General features: G+C 40.0%; 3 protein-coding genes across 4 annotated transcripts in view; 1 reads left to right on the top strand and 2 right to left on the bottom strand.

The window, feature by feature from the left end:
* Window positions 1–3,725: 3,725 nt before the first annotated feature.
* On the bottom strand, window positions 3,726–7,135 carry kcnj1b (potassium inwardly rectifying channel subfamily J member 1b). The gene is made up of 2 exons (XM_076102303.1): window positions 6,890–7,135; window positions 3,726–5,527 (listed from the first exon to the last, which is right to left on the bottom strand). The coding sequence occupies exons 1-2, from the start codon at window positions 6,904–6,906 to the stop codon at window positions 4,369–4,371; spliced, it is 1,176 nt and encodes a 391-aa protein (XP_075958418.1). The 5' UTR covers window positions 6,907–7,135; the 3' UTR covers window positions 3,726–4,368.
* Window positions 7,136–9,394: 2,259 nt separating this feature from the next.
* foxred1 (FAD-dependent oxidoreductase domain containing 1) lies at window positions 9,395–16,542 on the bottom strand. 2 transcript variants are annotated; one of them, XM_076102329.1, is made up of 11 exons: window positions 16,265–16,542; window positions 15,677–15,897; window positions 14,431–14,541; window positions 13,773–13,891; window positions 13,575–13,669; window positions 12,888–12,989; window positions 12,616–12,692; window positions 12,202–12,329; window positions 11,248–11,377; window positions 11,059–11,163; window positions 9,395–10,751 (listed from the first exon to the last, which is right to left on the bottom strand). In XM_076102329.1, exons 1-11 carry the CDS (start codon window positions 16,407–16,409, stop codon window positions 10,497–10,499), a joined length of 1,488 nt encoding a protein of 495 aa, XP_075958444.1. In that variant the 5' UTR covers window positions 16,410–16,542; the 3' UTR covers window positions 9,395–10,496. The 2 variants fall into 2 exon arrangements, with proteins under 2 accessions (XP_075958444.1, XP_075958445.1); XM_076102330.1 differs by lacking the exon at window positions 14,431–14,541.
* Window positions 16,543–19,167: 2,625 nt separating this feature from the next.
* Window positions 19,168–21,843, top strand: part of LOC142960255 (F-BAR and double SH3 domains protein 2-like) — a 28,710-nt gene continuing 26,034 nt past the window's right edge. Inside the window, exons 1-2 of the mRNA XM_076102012.1 lie at window positions 19,168–19,327; window positions 21,574–21,671. Of these exons, the coding sequence (XP_075958127.1) occupies window positions 19,307–19,327; window positions 21,574–21,671 (119 nt within the window). The 5' untranslated portion in view covers window positions 19,168–19,306. The remainder of the gene's footprint in view (window positions 19,328–21,573; window positions 21,672–21,843) is intronic.

Here is a 21,843-nt window from a genome sequence, read left to right as displayed (position 1 = left end):
ATGAAGGCTGCTGGGAAAGTTCTTCTGCATGCTCAGCTTTACATACAGTAAGCAACCCACTAATATGATCATGTTGACATATTATTGAAGAACACTTTCAGTGGGATAACTTCATGCTAGTGTGTGTGTTTTTGTGTGTGTGTGTGTGTGTGTGTGTGTGTGTTCTGCCAACATTCAATACATTCAAGTGACCTTAAACAACATGTTTACATGTGAAATGATTTCCATTTTGCTGCCTGTGTGGATCCAGGAGTTGTCAATAAAATAAATTTGCCATTCTGATTTGAGTTTGTTCTCCTGTTTGTCACTAAGTCAAGATGTTTGATCCATAATTTCTTCTGTGGTATTGGACAGGTGTGATCTCAGTGCACATACACAGAAATAGTCATACAGCTAAAAACAAGGAGCACCATATACGTATACCTACTGATATACATACAGTATATATGTATGTATGTCGGTAAAAATTAGCTTGGATTGACTCAATGCTGGTCCCCGCTGCTACCATGGAGCCCACACTGTCACTAACTGCATTCCAAGCAGACAGACGGGTCTACAAGATGTGTTTGAAGTTTATATCCAGGATGTCAAACTGATTTATCTGTGAAAACAGGTTGTAAAGATAGAAGCTAAAGCTACAGATATCAGTGTAAAAGTCAACTATCACATCACCTGGAGATCAGAAGACAATGAAATTAAGGAACAACTCTGTTCCTGTAAAGACAGGTAGGTATTCACTGTTACGATCATTAAAAAGCAAGTCAGTATACCTCCAGTAGCTAGCGTAGCATAGAAGTGCTAACGCTAGGTAACAGTGTGCTCATGTACTGTGCTAATGTTAGCTCCACTGGTTTTTACGTATGTATGATTCGCCACTCAGATTGCCAACTGAGCTTCCTCGGTGCTAGCAATAGCAAACAAAAAGCATGTGACAGCTCAATAATGTGATTAATCATTAAATCAAAGGTCCATTTCTGACACCATGTCAGCCATGTTTGGGTTTGTGGCTTTAAAAAGACCATATTGTTGGTTGACAACTAACTTTAGTGGCCACTAAGACGTAAGAAGGACTGAAGCAGGATCACAGGGCATGCTGGGATACGGACAGTATGTACGACACATCCAATAGGTGGTGCTATAATCACCTGGTACCCTGCTGCAATCGGATTGGCTATTGCTCAAGTACCTTTGTCCTCATTGGCTCGTAGTTGGCAGACGTCCAAACATGGAGGCAGCAGAACGATAAGGTAAAAATGGGCAAAGATGGCTGACGTTACCCAAACTGACAGCACATAGAAACGTTAGGACGTAAAGAGCAAATTGAGGAGAGCAGGTAATTCATGTAAGTTAACTAAAATTTGCTGTAAAATCAATGTAGTGCAGTAAAAAGTACATTTTCTTGTGAAATAGAGGTATAAAGTAGCATAAAATACAATCAAACACTGTGTAGTTTTCTCCATTTGGATGGTAAATCTGTTGTATTTATATAATTTTGAGGTAGCAGTTAACCTTACATGTTCTTTACTTCAGTATTTCTTTCTTCTCCATAACAATTCAGAAGCAAATATTGTACATTTTACTCAACTATATTTATTTGATAACTTTAGTTACTTTGCAGATTCAAATCAATGACACAAACTATCATTAATAAATACATTTTGATGTCATATTATAGATCAAAATAACATTGTATTGATCTCCTGAGGGGAATTCACAAACTACCCAGCATAAAGTATTTTAAATAATAGTGTTACATTAATGCATTAATAACAATAACATAATACCAGTATACATTGTTCCGATGTATGTCTACTAATTGTCGCAGCTCTACATGATAAGATGTTTGTTAATTTAATCTATAGCAACTGAAGTAAACAGTGCAATATTTCCCTCTGAGACGTAGTGGAGTAGAAGTATTAAGTAGCAGAAAATGGAAATACTCAAGTAAAATACAAGTACCTCAAATTTATACGTAAGTACAGTACTTTGATAAATACTCAGTTACTTTCCATCCCTGATCAGATACCAATGACATAAAACAGAATTACTCCATCATTTGTCATTTCAGAGTGTTAAGGTATCAGATATTACATGTACTTGACTTGTACTTGTAGCAGAGTACTTCTACACTGTGCATATTGCTTTTTTTTTAACTTACGTAAAGGATGTGAGTACTTCTTCCTCCTCTCTGTATATTTTTCCTATATCTCCACCACATATTATCAGCGGCTCTGTCGCATTTAAACACTCTGCATCTTCTCACTCAGCCCTCTCATCATTTCCTTTTTTCTTTCTTCTTCTGTGCAGCTTCAGACTCGCTGTGCCAATCCCTCTCAACACTTTTCTTTTCATTGTTATGCAGATGAAGCCCAGTTAATCCGAACGGGATGAAAAGCTACTCCAGAGGAATCTGCCTCACTGACAGAAAAAAATGTCTTTAAATGAAAACTCCACCGCTGGATCACCTGCAGAGACGCACTCAGGGTCCATCACTCCAGCACGAAGCGGTGAGCGACTGTATCAGGTGATGTTTTGCAGGGTGTTTGGGGGGAAAAAAGTGTGAGCATCAAAAGTTTATATCCAACATCACAGAGCATATGAAAGAGAGTCTGCTGGCAGAACTGGGACAGCTTGAAAATACAAAAAAAACATGTTTTATTGCAGCATTAATTGTTTATAATAATGTTTTTATGCTAATCGTGCTAAATCGTAGCAGCTCTCTGATGCTCTCTAGTGAGTTCTGATGGTATTTGCATACCATATGTTATATAACAGCAGAGAGAGATGGAGATTATTTATAAGAGATGTGACAAAAGCACGAGTGTTGTGATTGCAAGACACAAGGCTGATGCTGATCACTGCCTCGTATACTTAAATTCCCTTTAATTGATGCTGAAAATCATAACCAGCAGTGGTGGAAGAAGTATTCAGATCTTTTACTCTAATACAAATATAAATACAACAATGTGGAAACACTCTGTTAAAAGTAAAAGTCCATCAAATATACAAATATGTGGATTATAGTTATGGATGCGTTAAAAGTGTAAGCGTCACTAATGTTGCAGCTGGTAAACATGAAGCTAATCACAGCGACATTATATACTGCTGGGTAGCTTAATGCATAATGATACATCAGCATCTATCAGTTTATTTATAGGTTACTAATAATGTGAATCTGCAACGTCAAATAAATGTAGTGGGGTAAAAAAGGTACAAAGTTTGCCTCGAAACAGAGTAGAAGTACCTTAAACTGGAGATACCCAAGTAAAGTACAAATACCTGAAAATACTTCAGTACAGTACTCGACTCCATGATGAGTAAAAGTTCTGCATTCCAACTCCTCCTCAGGTACGAGATTAATTGATTCATCGTTTGGTTTATTAAATGGTGAAAAATCCCTGTCAGAATTTCTCAAAGCTTGTCTCTTTACCGTGAAGAAGACTGCCACTTCAAAACATTGGTAAATTATTAAATGATTAAATATATATAATATAATCAGCCTTATAAAGTAGCATAAAATTGAATAACTGTACTGAAATAAAGTGAAAGTATCTCTAATTTCAAAGGCAAATCAGCACTTGAGTAAATGTACTTTCAACCAGTATTATTAATACCAGTATTAATCATAACTCTCATATTCCTGCATATTCAGACAACATATTTAACGTGTAGAATACCAAAAACACACATTAAGAACACACAAAAATGTGAAAAAAGGGGTTTATTCCTACTAAGGTTGTTATTTTCCCTGAGAAGAAGTTTCAGTGTTACAACAGTATGATGGACAAAAATGTAGACTGGTCACAATTAAAATAATCTCATTTATTTAGCAGCTATGTCCACAGTTTGCTAACTATGAAGGCTTACAGTTAGTGCTTTAGTTGGACTAATGAGAGAACTCCAAAGGCCTGTCCTACTTCTTATTTCCTTCCACAGACTTTATAGCACACAGTTCTTATTATAACGGGCTCAGGCATTAATCTCCTCAAGAAGTACCCACTGTGCCATCCAGTATTTTACCCCTTTCAGTTTTTTGATGTGTCAAAACTTCAATCCCTCTTTTTTTCTACCCCCCCTCCTCTTCCACACGTTACCTAGACAAAGTCACATGTCCCAAAGGTGCTTTGATTGTAATGAGCTGCTGAGCAAAGAGCTTAACTCTCGCTCATGTCTGAGTTTTTATCCACACTTTGACTGTTTCTGCTGTTCGAGGCAAAACTAACTAGATTAACTCAAATATTCACTGGAGGAAGCAGATATTCTCTCCTCGTCAAGAGAGTCTGACTGAACAGTGAAACTTTGCTTCAAAGGGAAGTGGCTTTTTCACACTTTATTCCTCACTTCCTGATTCACGAGGGTTTGCAACGCTCACATCTTGGTGATGTCCACGGAGTCGTGAATGTCGATCACCTGGAACCCCAAGTTGTCGATCCCCGACTTCTGCTGCTGGTTGTGGTTTTCTCCGTCCTGGCTGCTGTTGTGGTTTCTCTGGTCGGCGTCCGTCTCGAAGCAGCTGACGCAGTGCGGCGTGGTGACCCGGACGCTTTTGGAAAAGTTCGAGAAGTCCACGCGGTACTTCCCCGTCTTGGTGCGGGAGATGATGGGCAGGAAACTGTACCCCCACTGGATCTCCTGGGGGACGTAGGAGGTTCGGACCTGACAGGAGGAGCTGGTGGACTCGGCCGTGCCGTCCAAAAACACCACCAACTCAAAGTCCTGGTGGGGAAGAGAGTCCGCCGACAGCTCGTAGAACGGACTCGATCTGTTGATCACGTGGTAGAGGGTCATCGGGCAAACGAAGAACAAGTTGTCCTTTCCGGCGTCGACCACAAAGTCGATGTCCACCTGGTCCAGAATGATGGTGTCTCCATCCGGTGTGGTCGTTGTCCTGAGCAGCTTGCCGTAGATCTGGCTGCCGATCAACAAGGTCTTCCGAAGGTTCGCCACTCTGATCAGGAGACACAGGCTTCCTTTCTTCAAGCAGATGACGGCCGTGTCGCTGAAGGTGACGGTCTTCGCCCTGTTTTTGGGCAAGGAGATCTTGGCCAAGATGACGCCGCACATGAAGCAGTTGATGAAGACGCCGATCAGCGATTGGACGATGATCAGAGCCACGGTGCCGACGCAGTGGCCCGTCAGCGCCCTGCCACCGTACCCGATGGTGGTCTGGGTCTCCAGGGAGTAGAGGAACGCCGTCGTGAGGCCGTTGACGTTGTCTATGCACTGGACGTGTCCGTCGGTTCGGTTCTGGCCCGTCAGGTCCCCGTTGCTCTTGGCGATCCAGTACCACAGCAGGCTGAAAATGAACCAGCTGCCCGTGAACGAGGCCACGAACAGGAGGAGGACGAAGCGCCAGCGGATCTCCACGAACGTGGTCCACAGGTCCACCATGTATGCCAGGTGGTTGCTGTATTCGATGTTGCCGAACTCGATGTTGCAGCGCCCTTCTTTGCTGACCAGGCGAGCTTTGCGGCTTCGTTGTCCGGCCGGCTGGATGTGACCCTGGAGCACCTGGAACATCCTGGAGCTGGAGAGAACCGTAGATTAGTACCGATGTGTATCAGTCAAAGTCAAGTCCATGTTCCCAAAATCACAAATTTACCTCAAAGGGCTTCACAATCTGTGCAGCATAAGACGAAGTTAGACTTAAGTCTTAATCAGGAAAAACCCTTTAGCTTGGAAAGAAACCAACAGAGCAGCTAACTGAGCCTAACATGTTATATAAATAAACATTGATTGTTCAATTCACAAATTTGTTTCTACTTACTGTAAAGGATAAATCTGTGATATTCTATATTTTTCATATTGTCAAAAAAAATCCAACAATTAATTTATTTCAACTAACAACTATTGTCTGTATAACTGAAACCTTATATATCTTATTATTCTGTGTCTCAGAGCTCCAAACACATCACGCTGCTGTAAACACTCACTGGAGCATCAAATGTGTATACATCCGCCGCTGAAAATAGTCCCCAACAAATGCACTATTTACTCCCGTTTGAGTAACGTTTGATTAAAAACTACAGTTATAAATTACTGAGCCTTTAAAAAAAAAAATACAACTTTATATTTGTGACCTATTTTTTATAGATTTACTTCATCATGTGGCAGAACTAACAGTGTTGGTTTTGGCTGTTTCATGGGATTTGTTGACAATAAGAAAAATAAAGAATATTTATCATTTATCCTGAACGCGAACAATGTATCTCACTGTCAATAACTGTCTCTGATAGAGAGCAAACAGTGACTTAAAGACATTAATTCCCCTTATTTGTCATTAGATTAGTACGGGCCTACAACAGAATAATGCAAGTTATTGTTATTTTCCCCGTTTGTACCGTTTGAACCACGTGGTCCACTTTGAGTCTTACATAACAGACTCAAGATTTACATTTCAGAGAACTTGTTCCCTTGAAAAGAAAAAATGGTGCTAGTTTTTTTTTGTAATAAAACGTTTTAGTTAAGAATAATCGTAGTCATTTTTTTTTAACAGTATTGTTCTCATTAATTCCTCATCATGTTGGTGTTGGATGAACAAGGAGAACTACTTGTGCTATTGTTGTTTTTTCCAGCTATTAAGCCTTTAATGAGGGCTTAAAAGTACTGTTTTAGGATTCCTTTAGTTGTTTGTATAAAGCCACTGTTGAATATTCTGCTAGAGAACGTTTACAATCACATATAAAGTTATGAAAATGTTGAAGTAACTTTCCTCTAAGCAGCTGAACTCCTCTGGTAAAAACAACCCTGTATGTGTTGGATATGAGACTCATTTGGGTTGTTAGAGAAGTTAATAGCACTCTCTGACAAGATCTGGACAGAAAGTCTAAAACAAGTAAATAAATTCATCCACAATCAGTTCAAAGAAGCAGAGAAAAGTTCAACGTACCTGCTACGGGAGACCATGGGCCCAGAGTGCTCACTGGATCTCCGCTGGAACTTCAGACTTTCTCCCAGCGAGCGGCCACGGAGGCGTTGGAAAGATTTTAATCCACAGTGAAATTTCCTAATCCCAGCCACATGCCACCGTGTACACTGGCTTCACATAGACAGCGGAGCCAGCCGGGGAGGCTCCCGCCAGGCGTCGCTTCACGGTGGCTCCCTTCATCACTCAAGCAGTCACCACAAAAAGAAGTCTTAACGATAGTACCGGTGACTTCGGCCGTAAATGTCTCTCCAACGTGGGGAGAGGAACATGCAGCCCTCGGTGCTTTTGTGTGGCAGGAGGTGCATCCATTGAAGGGGCCTTTCGTGGCCGGTGCAGCACCCATGCTGCTTTTGTTTTCAGCCCTGAGAACATTTGGGATTTGCGTCGGGCCTCACAAAGAAATCCCTCAATTGCGTTTCCCCTGGTTCCCCCCCCCCCCCACCCACCCACCCACCCACCACCGCATTCGAACCCACAGGGCCGCCTCACATTTGCATCTAAATGAAGAGCTGCAGGGACAAAATGTCTTCGCCATATTCTCCTGGCTACAGAAGGCAGCATATTTCCATGATGTGTTATGATATAAGAGGGTTTGAATTGATACGACGCCCCTCAGCGATGGACACAGATGCCATTAACTGGATGTAAATGAAGGGAGCAGGAGATGGATGAAGATGCACTCAGTGTTTCTGATGTATTAATTCATCTGCAGAGAACCCGCAAGACTTTTACAGGCCTCTGTACTAACTTTGTTAGTATTAGACCATAAAGAGCGAAATTAAAAACAAAGCATTAAGAATATTAAAAATGAGAGAATTAGACAAACATGCTGCCGACTCATTCAAGGAAAAGTTCAACATTTTGGGAAATAATCCCATTTGCTCTCTTGTTGAGAGTTAGATGTAACATCTGTACGCTCAATATGGAGCTAACTCAACTTAGCACAAATACTGTAAACATGGGGAAACAGCTTAGCTCGGACCAAAGGTCCCCTCTAAAGCTCACAGATTAATTTGTTCTATGTTAATCCGCAGTGTGAAAAAGTTCATATTTGTTGACGGGGTTTATGTGCAGGACTGGATTTCTTGGTTGGGACCAGTTGAAGTTTACAGAGACTCCAGGAAGTTACACTTCATGTTGATTTCCTGTTGTTTTCTAACCCTCCACGTGCACTATGGAGTCGCTTGCTGGTAATGAGTGACTCTCAACCCTCTTGTGCAAGAAAGCTCTTTACTTCTATAGATATGCAACAAATTAACCCAGTGCTGGTAACGTCACAGGGACAGTTTGATCATCACAAAGATAGATCCATAAACTGATGTTATTAATGGGAATGATTTGGTGCAGTATGAGCGGATATTAAGCTTTTTATTGTCTAGTTCATGGAAACATAATCCACTTTAGTACCAACACTTCTAGTTTTTTTCCAGTGACTCCTCTGCATGTGTCGCTCTCTTTGCAGGTGTGCTGCATTCTGCTGCAGGAAGTTAACATGTGGAGGTGGCTGGTGTCACTATGAGGGGGGGGGTCGTTCTTTAGTTGCATGAGAAAACCACAACACAGTGTGAACCATCAAGCTCTACAGACCACACAAAATGGTTCCACCAAACAGACATTCCCCTCTAGAGGTCACATTATCCAATAATTCACAATAAAGCAAAGATGAAAGAAATGAACACGAATCAGACCCGTCAGATTTATCTCGTGAGGGACCCGCAGAACTAAACTAGCTAACTGTACATAAAGCAGCAAAAACTACCTCAAGCAGCTACAGCAATAAAATAACAAAGCTTCTGCATTCATGTGTCCGTATTAAAGGAACATTTCTGGGTCAGTTACTGGTCCCGAACAAAGACGTAAAACTATGATTTTAGCACGGATTAAACAAGAACACAGGTGGTAATTAATGAGCTTTAGAGGAGATGGGTGGCAGGTTCAGGTGCTTTGGACAGAGCCAGGCTGTTTCCAGCCTTTGTGCTAAGCTAAGCTAACGGTTTTGCTGACTAACTTCATATTTACCATAAAAAAATGAGCGTACCAATACGTAGTACCGATCTGAGACATTTCTACTTCTATCAGGTCATCATTCAAAGCTCTGTAGAAAGTATTACTCTTTACACAACATACTCGAATGATCTAAATACTAAGAAATGAGCTGTTAATGTTGATCCTGAGAGCAGTGAAAAGTTTAATGTGCCACATATGAGACACATTAATATGTGAGGAGTATTAAACTGGGCTATATTAACGAAGCTTTCAAAGTTAACATTGGGTGAATAACCTGTTAGACCAACCGACACCATGATTTAATCTGCATACCATTAACGCAGCGTTCATCCCGTCTTTAAAAATCATTAATAATTTAAGCGTATCAGGGTTTTGAATTAGGTGCTTTTTATTAATCATGTTCCTCAAAAACATCATATTTTCTCTTTAGTTTGGAGTTTGAAATTGAAAAAGCTTGAAGGTTTTTAAAAAGGTACTTTATTGAGGCCCTGATCCGTTTTTTCTCTCCCTCTCTCTCTCTCTCTCGTTAATTAAAATTGAGCTGAAACAGTTTGACTTAAAAGATGGTCCTCGTGTTATTAGAATCCCACAGAAATGTCTCCATCTGGTGCACAACGTCTCACACAACAACAGAATACATCTATTGTACGTTTTGAGGTACTTGTACTATTTCAATTTTCTGTTACTGCTCAGAGGGAGGTATTGTATTTTTTACTGCACTACATTGATTTGATCAGTTTACATTTTTACAGATTAATGCAAAATATATAAAAGTCAACTCGTACATTCAGATGTTTTGCATTATTATTACAGATTCAGCTCCCCGTCAGCATATAGTGATGCTTATACATTAAATCTATTAAATAATATAATATCTATTACTCTAAAATGGGCCAATCTGCATAAAATGTATTTTTTGTCTTTCCTTCGGGTTCGTTTTTTTTGTCTGTTCAATCAATTTGAACATTTGACGGGTTCATCAAACAGTCAAACGGTCAAAAAACGTAATTTCTTCGCCTGTATGAATGCGAGATAACGCACATGGACGGTCGTCTGGTTGTGACTGTACCAGCGGTATTTAAATATCACTAATGCAACACATATATAAAATATATATATGTACATTTTGCTGTCCCTATTTTTTTTATAAGAATTTCTCACAATGGGAACTCGTTACTGTGGAGCCCAGATACTAATACTCCTGCATTCAGAGTATTTCTACACTGTTATTGCTACTTTAACTAGAAAGATCGGAGTACTTCTTCCTCCGCTGACTGTCGATAGGAGACAGGAAGTCTTTGGTGTCAAAGTGGGTTATGTTGTCCCAGTCTGACCCCCCAGACCTGCTTCCTCGGAGGCTCTGACATAACGTCACACCTCCTCTCCACTTCGTATTTTCTGAAAAGTTAGTGTTTTTTTCCACCAGATCTGAGTTATTAACCTGGTGAGTTCAAACCCATTCATCACTGATAGGACTTATGTTCACAACTATAAAGATGGAGACCAACGTTGTGAGACTTGTGGCATTAGCAGCGTGAAGGCGTCCAGGTCCCGGCCTCCTCTACACGATGTTCCGCTCCAGCATCGGCTCCTGGGCCAGAACGCGCCGGAAGCTGAGGCCGCTCAGGTTCAGCGTGGTGAAGTCTCCGTCCAGGATCAGCTCGGCCACCGACCGACCCACCGCGGGGGAGTGCTGCAGGCCGTGGCCGCTGAAGCCGGTGGCAAAGTACATGTTGTTGATGAGCGGGTGCATCCCGATGATGCCGTTCTGGTCCAAGGTGTTGTAGTCATAGAAACCGGCCCACGCACTCGTCACCTGAGGGACGGAACGAGAGAAGAAGAACTTAAGACACTTTATTAATCCGGATGATTGTTAAAACGGTCCTCAAATTAAACAGACACCAAATCCTTATTTTGTGATAGTGACGTTGCATAAAAAGATGAATACTGGTTAACACCTGTGTGATCGTATATATCTATATTTTAAATCAGTGATTAGAGAGAAAAATAGACATCATTACAGAATAACTGTAATGATGAGAATAATTAGATGAAGTGGACTAGCATAAGTATAGAATGATTGCCGAATAAAACCTCTTTTATATATCGACGTATAAACCTACCTTCAGCTTCTCGAAGGCTGGAACACGAGAGGCCAATCTGGGCCAGACCTTGTCCTCAAAAAACTGGTGGTCCACCTCCAGGTTACTGGTGTCTGGCTCCTCCCCCTGAGGAGGAAAACAAAATAAATATTCTATTAATTCTTTATCATAAAATAGGAGAAAAAGAAACAGCTCAGAAGAATAACAAACCTCCTCTGGCGACATGCCGGTGATGTAGTTCCCTCCTAAGCCTTCTCTCCTGAAGTACACTCCAGAGTAATCAACCAGGAAGGGCGTGTCCAGACCTGGACCGTCAGGACAGTGGACCACATACACATACCTGAAGAAGAAGAGATATCTTACATGCAGTATATTCCCGTGTCCTTTCCCGTCATTAAAGCATTGGTTTTTCACACCGACATTCAGTTGATTTCTGGCATGAAACGTTTAAAATTAAAGCTTTTCATTCGCCTGAGTGGAAACGCTCCAACTAAAGCATTCGTATCGGCCGAGAGCCTCTCGAGGCAGCATGGAGGAGGATTTAGTGGAGGTCTCACAGAGACGCTGAAGCCAGTTTAGAGAAAATAAGGACACTTTATATAAATACTGTACTTTACTGACATGTATTCTAATGATCTACGGCTCTACTGTCGTCCTCGGTTCAATTAAAATCACTTATGTACGCTCTCTTCAAAGACACAAAGACTCTCTTGACAAACAGTGATTTTACTGATCTACAGCTGCCTCCATCAGTTAGTGTTATTGTGTGACTTTGGTGTTTTAAATGGTTAGTTTGGATTCTAATAATAATAATAATAATAATAATAATAAAACACCCTGCAGGCGAGTTATTTACAAGTGTGGCCGTTCAGAAAGACTATTAATCACTTGTTTTCCCGACGTGTTTGAACATGTCGTATAAACCTTTTTTCTATGCTTTGAGAGTGTTTACATCCATTTTGGGTGAGCAGTGAAGGACTTTAACGCCACAATTCTTACCCTCTGTGTTTAAAAAGAGCTACAATTGTTGTGAAAACCCTCAAATTAAAGCTGAATGCTAAAGAGCTGCACTCTAAGAGGCGCTTTCAAAGAAAACTAGACATTTTGACAGCAATTAGGTTGAAAAAGAAGAAGGAAAATAAGCCACTTGAAGTCACCGGCGACCTTTTGCGCGGCTCCACGGGCAGAGGGATTCCCAGCATCTCTGGCAGCCGAGCAGAAGAGGCTCCCGCTGCATTCACCACGATGGCACATTCCACCGGCTGGTACTCCAGACTGTTGGGCATCTGCACCTGCTCAACACGGGACATCCCATCATGAACAACGCTGCGCTGCTGCTATGGTGCTGCCTCAGCATTTAAACTACATTAACCCGACAAAAAGTCACTACAATTCACCTACAAGAGGCAGCACTTTTTTTCAGTTTTAAGATATTCATTTGCAATATTCAGAAAGACGTTTTTAATTCTATGTTGGATTTAAATCTATCTCGGCCTTTTCAACAACAACAACAAAAAAGAAGATTCTCGGCTCATACAACTAGACAGGTTGATTGACAGCTACGTGATGCTCACTCACTTTGACAGATCCGATCCTCCTGAGATCCATTTCATCACCATCAGCAGATAAAATCCGGCTGGTTGTGTATTTTAAATCTGAGGAAGGAATAGAAACATTCACACAGACATAAAGGAAAACATCGTAATGAGGTTGAAGTTAGTTTAGTTTTTTGCACAATTTCAATGTAACAATGTAACCTTTAACCGTGAACTTCAAACGAAGGCTCGGGTATGAAATAATCAGAGTAACATCGGGATGTTTTTGGTGTCAGGAGGACCACAGTAACAAACCTGTGACTTCTCCACAGCACTGGATGACCCCCATGGAGAGGGCCTTCCTCCTGAAGGCGTTCAGCAGAGTCCAGGGGTCGAACCAGCCCTCGTTCTCCAAGCCTGCAAGTCAGGACGCAGGGGTAAGAAACATTAGTTATCGCTGACACACACACACACACACACACACACACACACACACACACACACACACACACACACACACACACACACACACACACACACACACACACACACACACACACACACACACACACACACACACACACACACACACACAGTTTACTGGTGTCACACTTTTTCATGAAATCATAAAGTGTAAATGAGTAACTACATTGAGGAATCACAAACATATGCACAGATATGTTGTGACTGCACGGCTTATTTCTCGTCTCACGTGTTCAGAAACATATTTTAGTTCACTGATCGGCTGTAAAATGAGAAAGTTTGTGTTCACAGCTTTTCCAAAAGATATAACCAAAATACTCCGGTCTATAAACTCCCTTTTGAACGTTGATATAATCTTGAACAGTACTTTTTGGGAGTTCCTCTGTCACATTATTATCTTAGTAAATCTGACCCTCATCAGCTGAGTGTTGCTCACGAAGATGTTACATCACGAACACTTTGAACTGTTACGACATTAAGGAGTGATTAAATATCAGCCCGTGTGTCATCTGCTCTCACCGTGTGAAGCGAGCACCACCCCGTCTGTGTTCATCCACGGAAACTTCTCCTTCAGTTGTGTCGGAGAGAGGAGGGACACTTTGGCTCCGGCGTTCCTACAATCACAAAGTGAGGTCGTTTAATTGAAGAATAATAATCCCTGAAGTCAAAATGTCCAAATACAATCTCTGAATGGAGAGTCTCCGTTAGATGAAACACCTCTGGGTGCTGTAGTTCTCCTCCATGATGTGAGCCACCTCCTCACTGGCCAGGAACAGATATCCTGACTGGTTGAACTGGAGGTCCACCGGGTCTTCATTCAGCACGCCGAGGTGTTCCTGAGACGACGCAGAAGGGTCATTTATCTACTCACAATACCTTACAAAACATACAGTAGATACAAACAGATGCACATCACGCTGCTGTCAATGGGTTTTAGAATATTATTGCCCTTTTTTTTTTTCATTATTTTACTCAATTTATTGTATTTAAGTTGAAAGATTGTATTAAGTTTTATTATTTTATTTCTCACTTATTTTTATTGTATTTAAGTTTAAACATTTTATTCTAACTAACTTCTTCTATTTTGTCGTCATTGTATTTACCACTCATAACATTGTATTTAAGATATATAAATGTTTTTGTTAGTTTATTAATCTAGTTTCTATTTCACATGTTTTACTACTTTTTCTGTTATTAAGTTTTGAAATTAAATTCTATTGTTTTTCTATTTCATGACACTCTTATCATTTGTCTCAAACTGTTAAATAGTTTTTGTCTTTTCTATTGTTTTCACTGTATTAACGAGACTGTGACGTTTAATGATTTAAAGACCCGTCATGGTGGAGCTGAGACACAAACATCAGACGTGACCCACATTGATGTTCCTCATGAAGTCTGCGGAGGCCAGAGAGAGGTGGATGTTCTCGGGCAGAGAGAACTGCTGTCGGATCCCTCCAGCAGACAGAACTGTGGAGGCCTGGGAGTACTGAGGAGAACCAGGAAGAAAGCAGTTAATGAAGGGTTATGTAGAAGAAGAAGAGGTCTGCTGCATGCATGTAGAAGAAGAAGAGGCCTGCTGCATGCATGAAGAAGAAGAAGAGGCCTGCTGCATGCATGTAGAAGAAGAAGAGGCCTGCTGCATGCATGTAGTAGAAGAAGAGGCCTGCTGCATGTAGAAGAAGAAGAGGCCTGATGCATGCATGTAGAAGAAGAAGAGGCCTGCTGCATGTAGAAGAAGAAGAGGCCTGCTGCATGTAGTAGAAGAAGAGGCCTGCTGCATGTAGAAGAAGAAGAGGCCTGCTGCATGTAGAAGAAGAAGAGGCCTGCTGCATGTAGTAGAAGAAGAGGCCTGCTGCATGTAGAAGAAGAAGAGGCCTGCTGCATGTAGAAGAAGAAGAGGCCTGCTGCATGTAGAAGAAGAAGAGGCCTGCTGCATGTAGAAGAAGAAGAGGCCTGCTGCATGTAGTAGAAGAAGAGGTCTGCTGCATGCATGTAGTAGAAGAAGAGGCCTGCTGCATGCATGTAGAAGAAGATGCCTGCTGCATGTAGTAGAAGAAGAGGCCTGCTGCATGTAGTAGAAGAAGAGGTCTGCTGCATGCATGTAGTAGAAGAAGAGGCCTGCTGCATGCATGTAGAAGAAGATGCCTGCTGCATGTAGTAGAAGAAGAGGCCTGCTGCATGCATGTAGAAGAAGATGCCTGCTGCATGTAGTAGAAGAAGAGGCCTGCTGCATGCATGTAGTAGAAGAAGAGGCCTGCTGCATGCATGTAGAAGAAGAGGCCTGCTGCATGCATGTAGAAGAAGAGGCCTGCTGCATGCTAGACTTTCTAGGATACAAGGATCCAGTCTGAGATCAATAAAATCAATCATCTGCTCTCTATATTCATCAGTTTTTTCCTTCTTAGCATCCATAAAAACCTTCTGCAGATACCCTCACACACCTGTGATACCACAAGATGGCCCCATGAAAGCAAATGCAAAAAAACAGAGTAAGAATGCAGGCGACACAGGTGATGGCCCGATTACTGAATGATGTAACTATCCTTTAGGAGGCCTTGTTTGATCGTGCATAGAAAGTGTTTTTTATATTGTAGAATGAATGTTTGATCCTGGAGCCTCACCGTTAGGTCCTTCTCCACCACGAGAACCTTCACTCCTCCTCGCACCCTCTCCTTCTGCTTGAGCCAGTAGGCGATGGACCAGCCCACCACACCGCCTCCGACGATCACGATGTCGGCCCTCTCCGGAGGAAGGTTCGAGTTGATCTGCAGAGGGCTCCAGCTGCTGCCCGGCAGAGCGTCCGACGCCTTCTTCCTCATCACCGAAAACTGGCTCTCCAGGTCTGAGCAACAAAAGCAGCAACTTTATTCTACTTCATCATCATTAGTGGAGGTGTTGACTCTCACCATGCAACTTAAGATGTATCCTGAAGCTTTAGCTACCTCTCTACAATTCGGCATGTATATAAATTCATATATTAGTGGAGCATCTACTTTAACGTTGGTGTAAGGAGCAGTGGGGGCAACTGTTAAAGGGTTGCATGAAAGATAATATGCATGCCGAAATGTAGAGCGAGTTATAACAATTCAACACAGAGTTTCAGATGTTGCATACAGGTTGCATACATATATGCATAAACAAGTAATTACAATAATATGCAAATTTCTGGATGAGAAGTTGGCTAGCTCCTTTCTTTTAAGGCCGCCCACCTTTGAAGAAGTCATTCCGGAGAGGCGTGCCTGTACTCAGGCTTTGACTCAACGGTAGATGTCCACACAGCCGCGTGTGTCGTCTGGAGACAAATAGTCCACGAGCCGTCCGCACCGTCACGTGCAGCCTGCAACACGTGGACATCGCTGCGAGCTAACTAGCTTCTTAGGTAGTCGTAGCAAACCAAAACAACAACAACAAAGACGTGGAGACACTTGTCTTCTCTTGAAGTGTGTACAAGTCCACAGGTACAGTCATCAGTAATATGTCAGCGAGGTCGATTTCAAGTCGGAATAATCACAAGGAGGAAGAGGAAACACCGGTTAGACGGCGCTTTCCTTCAAAATAAAAGCACACATATATGGATATCACTTCTGTGGACAAGTAAACAAGTAAAGTTTGTGCCTTATTACAGTTATGTTAATGCTCAAGGGGCACTGACTGCAGGCAAGGAATGACCACGAAATTGGGTTTTTAATAGAAAAGTATTTTAAGGGCTGCAGCTGATAATTACTCCAATTCAGTTTTATCAATTTATCTGATCTTTTATTGATTAATAGATTAATTTGTCCAACAGTCCATCACCGAAAATATATTAACTTTACAATTATATTCAGCACATCACATTGAAGAAGCTTCAACTGGTAATTTTGGCATTTTTTGCTTAAAAACTAACTGAATAAGTTCAAATAGTTCCAGTTCCAGACTGATATTTTAGCTCTGATACTTTTGTGTTTAGTTCATTTTAACAACCGCACAACTGGAACAAAGCAAATCCCTGATTAATTAAAATACAGTGTAGCATATATATTATATATATGTGTGTATATGTGAAACTAAGTAATTGGATGTTTATAAAGGGGAAGGATATATTTTGGTGACAGAGTCTTGGTTATATATTAGGAAAAAAGGAAATGTTTAAGCTTATTTCATATTGTTAAAACTCCACCACTAATAGGTGATCAAAGTTGTCAACCAACAACCTTTCAAACATTCCTCAATACTTGGAAATCATTGACAAGATCTCTTTTCTTTTATAATAATTTGCACATTCAAGTTGCAAAACCAAGCTTTTCTACAGACCTCCATGCATACTGATGCATCTTGATATCTGGCTTTAAAGGAGTAAGTTGAATCTGAACAGGAGATGAGAAAAATTGAGCATTATCCCACAAAAGGGATTTTATTCTGAAAACTGCTCATGGAACCTTGATTCTGTTCCTTCTCGCTTGACCCTGGTTCATGCCGGAGGCGGTGGCTCGTCATGTGACCGCAGAGAGCCAATCAGACGTGAGACAACTGTCTATGGAGGACAACCCAGCTGGGGCGCGTTTCTTTCCACTCCATATAATTTACTACAAAATAAGAGGGCGGAAAAAATGTATTTACATAAAGTTTAAACAAACAAATTAAAATGTTGTTTTACATGTTCAACAGTTTGTCAGAAGTTCAAATGTGATTGGTGGGTAATTACACCCTGTAATATTTTATTTTAATTTTATAAAGTAAACTGAATAGAAAAAGAATACATACTGTATAAACACAGTTATGTATAATATATATATTTATATATGAATATAATCTCTCACAGTTAAATACTATATTAAACAATCTTCTTGGATATATATATATATATATATATATATATATATATACGTATATTCAGATGTTCTGCATGCAGCTACTGGGCCCTTGTTATTTTCTGACGTGTCTTTGAGGATAAACCAGTCCAGGATGCCAACACAATAACAGGCATAGTAGCAGGAAGTTGGTCATAATTAGAGGAACACATACAATGAGACGTGGGCAGACTCATGAGCCGGAACTCGAAACAAGGTTTTAAATGTTGTTTTTAAAAAGGGCAACGAAGGGAAATCAGCTCATTTTGTGTTTTTTGGGTTGAAGCCGTTTGAGACACATTACTTTAAAGTTTATATGCACAACAGATTAACATAGATACAAATAAAAACACACCACGTTCACCATTGATCCATGTTAGACAGCCACTAGAGGGCTCACTGTCAAACATGATTTATGGTGAGAACATGTCATTCAATACAAAAAAAGTTCCATTGTGAAATTTGCTTTCCATAAAACACAAATGATTTACTGATTTACATAAACTGTGGTAACATTTCCTCTTTACACTCCGCATGTTTTATCTGAGACAAAGTACGATAGGAGTTCAATCCAGACAGACTTTTATTGTAGTTGAATACATTTATTCTGCTGCTGTCATATCAAGTAAAAACATTTTAAATTGAATCTTAACTATCCCTGTAATAAATTATAATTAAGTGTAATAATCTCTCACAATTACACAATATATCAGACAATCTTTACTGAAAGCTGAATTTGCTGTTGTTTAAAAGAAGAGTAATAAGTACGGTGTAAGACTTTAAGATGTACGAATGTCTCGTGTTTGTAAGAATGGATTATTCATGTGATAATCTGCAATGTCAGCTAAAAATCAAACACTATTCTCAATATTCTGTACTTTGTTTTATATATTGATTCTGTCTGTAATTATTTTTTTACTGAACTATTATGTGGTTACTTATTATGATTTAGGCTTTACATAAGCAAAAAAAGCATTAGAATTACCTTTATCTGGTAATAAGTAGTTTTTTAGGCCACTATTTCATTTACTAATGAAATAGTGGCCTAAAAAAACTACAAAAACATTAAAATAACAAAACATTATGCATTATAATAACAATCTATTGTTACTTTTAAAGCTTTTATTTGACATGCATCAATCTTATAGGCTGGGGTTTACTAATTTAAACAACTTTAAAAAAAATGTTGCTTTTATTTTTGAAGATTGCATACGGAAGTAGTATTTCATACCCTGAGTTTTATTTTGAAAATATGTCCGGAAGTGTGTGTTTGCTCCCCGCTGGCTAGCTTGACGCGTTGGTGTGTTTTCTGTTCCCTGCGGCCACAGAAGTGTTTTCAACTTACGAAACACTTGCGCAAACTTTGTCCCCAGAACGAACTACTTTACGTCTTTCGGTTGGTTTTTATGTCAAGAAACGAGGATGCAACCTCCACCGAGAAAGGTGAGTTTAGTTTGAATCCACCGTGACTGGCGTGGAAACGTTCTCGACGAACTGCTGCATATTTAATGGTTTTACAAATGTACGCTTTGTTGTTGCTGGTTCGTGGTTTTAAACGATAAACTTGCTTTTTTTTTTATTCTGCAAATGTTAACTAGTTTGTTCTGTTTTTTTAAATAGCAACGAAGGAAGAAAAACTTATAAAAAATTTAAAAAAGTCCCATGTGCCACTTTTTTTTTTTTTTAAGAGAATAGCCTCGTTCCCTCTCGAATGGAGAGAAAACGGTCCTTCCAAAATACTTAAAAAAACGTGACGACATGAACCGTTTCCCCAACAACAAGTGTGCATATTTTAATAAATGTCGTCCCAGAGGTGTTGCGTTACATCAGCGCTGAAGCATCAAGTAAATATCGCGGCTGGTCCGCACTGAGCTGCAGGATTATGACCATAGCATGCGAGACAAAAGTTAAACGTTTTACCCAAAGTTAAATGAAGTTTGAGGTTTTTGTCCGCGCCGATTGTGAGAGTGGACCCACGGTTGTTAAAACAGAAAGTCAAAGTTAGCTCGTGCGGTGTTATTTGAGTGCGTTTGGAGCGATGGGACGTTAAATTGACAGGTTTCTGTTCGTAGTTTGGTCCAAACGAAGAGAAACAGTCGCTGCTGTCACGTATCTGTTGCTTAACTTCAGAATAGTCTCCACAGTTTAAGAGTGAAGTTGTGTTTTAGTTAGAAATACACGTAAAAACACAAAATCTCTGTAAACGTGGTTCATCCGATCATATTTCAATAACATGACATGACACCAGAGAGCTGTTAACTGGAGTTAAATAAATGCAGGTGTTCCTTGTTTAAAGTGTTATACACAACATACAGAAGTTAAAGCTCTCTGACTTGGCTGAACATATTGATTAAAGGATGATTTGTCAATATGAACATATTCATTTAGGTTCAGACTTCAAACTGTCACATAATTAAAATAAACAATCAACATCAAGTTCTCTAATGTTGTGATTAGAAGAGAAGCATTCAGGCCGGAACTTGTTTTACATCCTTGATCCTCGTGTTGAAGTTTACTACTTAGTACAACACACAAAGTATTTAATTATCTAAAAGTCTGTTATTATTATTATTATTATTATATTAAAGATACAAGATGTTTAAATAACTTGTTTTGTTATAAAACAGAAGACGAATGCACCAGATCCTAAGAGCCTAAACTAGAATATTTGACGTTTTTGCTTGAAAAGTTACTTTAATGATTAATTGATCAGCGAACTAGTTGCTTGTTGTTTTTCTTTTGACCGACTAATTAGGTTATTACCTCTATTGTTAGTAAAGTTAGATTCCAGGTGTCGTTGTGTCTCTGGGGAGAGAAATTAGACTAGACACCAATCAGGCTATTGATCCTTCTAATCACTAATAATCACTAATAATCAAGTTCTCAGCCACTTATGTGGAGCTGCTTTCCACTAAGGATTATTTTCATCATTAATCTGAAGATTGTTTCTGTTATAAAACATCACAAAGCTGTGATCAGACGTCATCAAATAGCTTCTTTTATCCAAACGAGAGTCTAAAACCTAAAATATGTTAGATTTACGATCACAAGTGTAAATACAAACAGCAGATCCTCACATTTAAGAAGCATAACAAGTGAATATTTGTCATTTTTAACATGACTATTTATTAAATTCTTCACATAATAAACTTATTTCAACAAAATGAAATAATAATAATAATAATTAAATAGACGCAGCGATACCAAAGCTATTATCAATTAATTATTTTGTCAATGAAATAATTATAAATTCCAGAAGTCAAAGGTAACTTATTTAAATTGCTTGTTTATTTGACTAATAGTCCAAAACTCAAAGATGTTGAGTTGACTGTCGTATGTCACAAATACATGAATCATATCCTCACACTGATTGGCTGTTAATGTTGACATCTATATTTAGTTTTTGATTATTGAACTTTAACCGGCTCATAATTGAAGCATGAAACAAACCTCCCAGTTAACAGTAATGAGATCCGGTCAAAGCTCTTCATTATTAATCTGACGGCCAATTAGAAACCCGGAGCTGCTGCGTGATGATGACTGCAGCTGTGAGCTCGGCTGAATCGACGGCGGTCTCTTGAGTCGTTGGTAGACATGTGAGAAGTATTCAGTGGAGAAATCCTCTTTTGTCTTTCTGTATACGTCCCAAGATTCTCTCTTAATAAACCGTCTTTTCTTCCTTCCTGCAGGTCCGGGTCACCCAGGAGCTGAAACACACTCACGCAGAGCAGACAAGCAGATTACAAATCAAACACCAGACAGAGTGTGACCTCCTGGAGGACCTGAGGTGAGCACAGACGCCTCTGGTTGTATAGAAGTCTATGAGAAAATGACTCTACTTCCCTCTTGATTTATTACCTCAGTAAACATTGTAAACATGAGTTTATGGTCTCAATCTCTAGTTTCAAGTCTTCTTCAATACAGCATGATGTTCATTTAGTACATTATGGTCCATTTAG

The sequence above is a fragment of the Anarhichas minor genome, unplaced genomic scaffold, assembly GCF_050575085.1.
Source record: "Anarhichas minor isolate MPS153535 unplaced genomic scaffold, ASM5057508v1 ptg000027l, whole genome shotgun sequence".
Classification (NCBI taxonomy): domain Eukaryota; kingdom Metazoa; phylum Chordata; class Actinopteri; order Perciformes; family Anarhichadidae; genus Anarhichas; species Anarhichas minor.
Note: the sequence above shows the minus strand (reverse complement) of the source record. Positions and strands in the feature narration are given on the sequence as shown.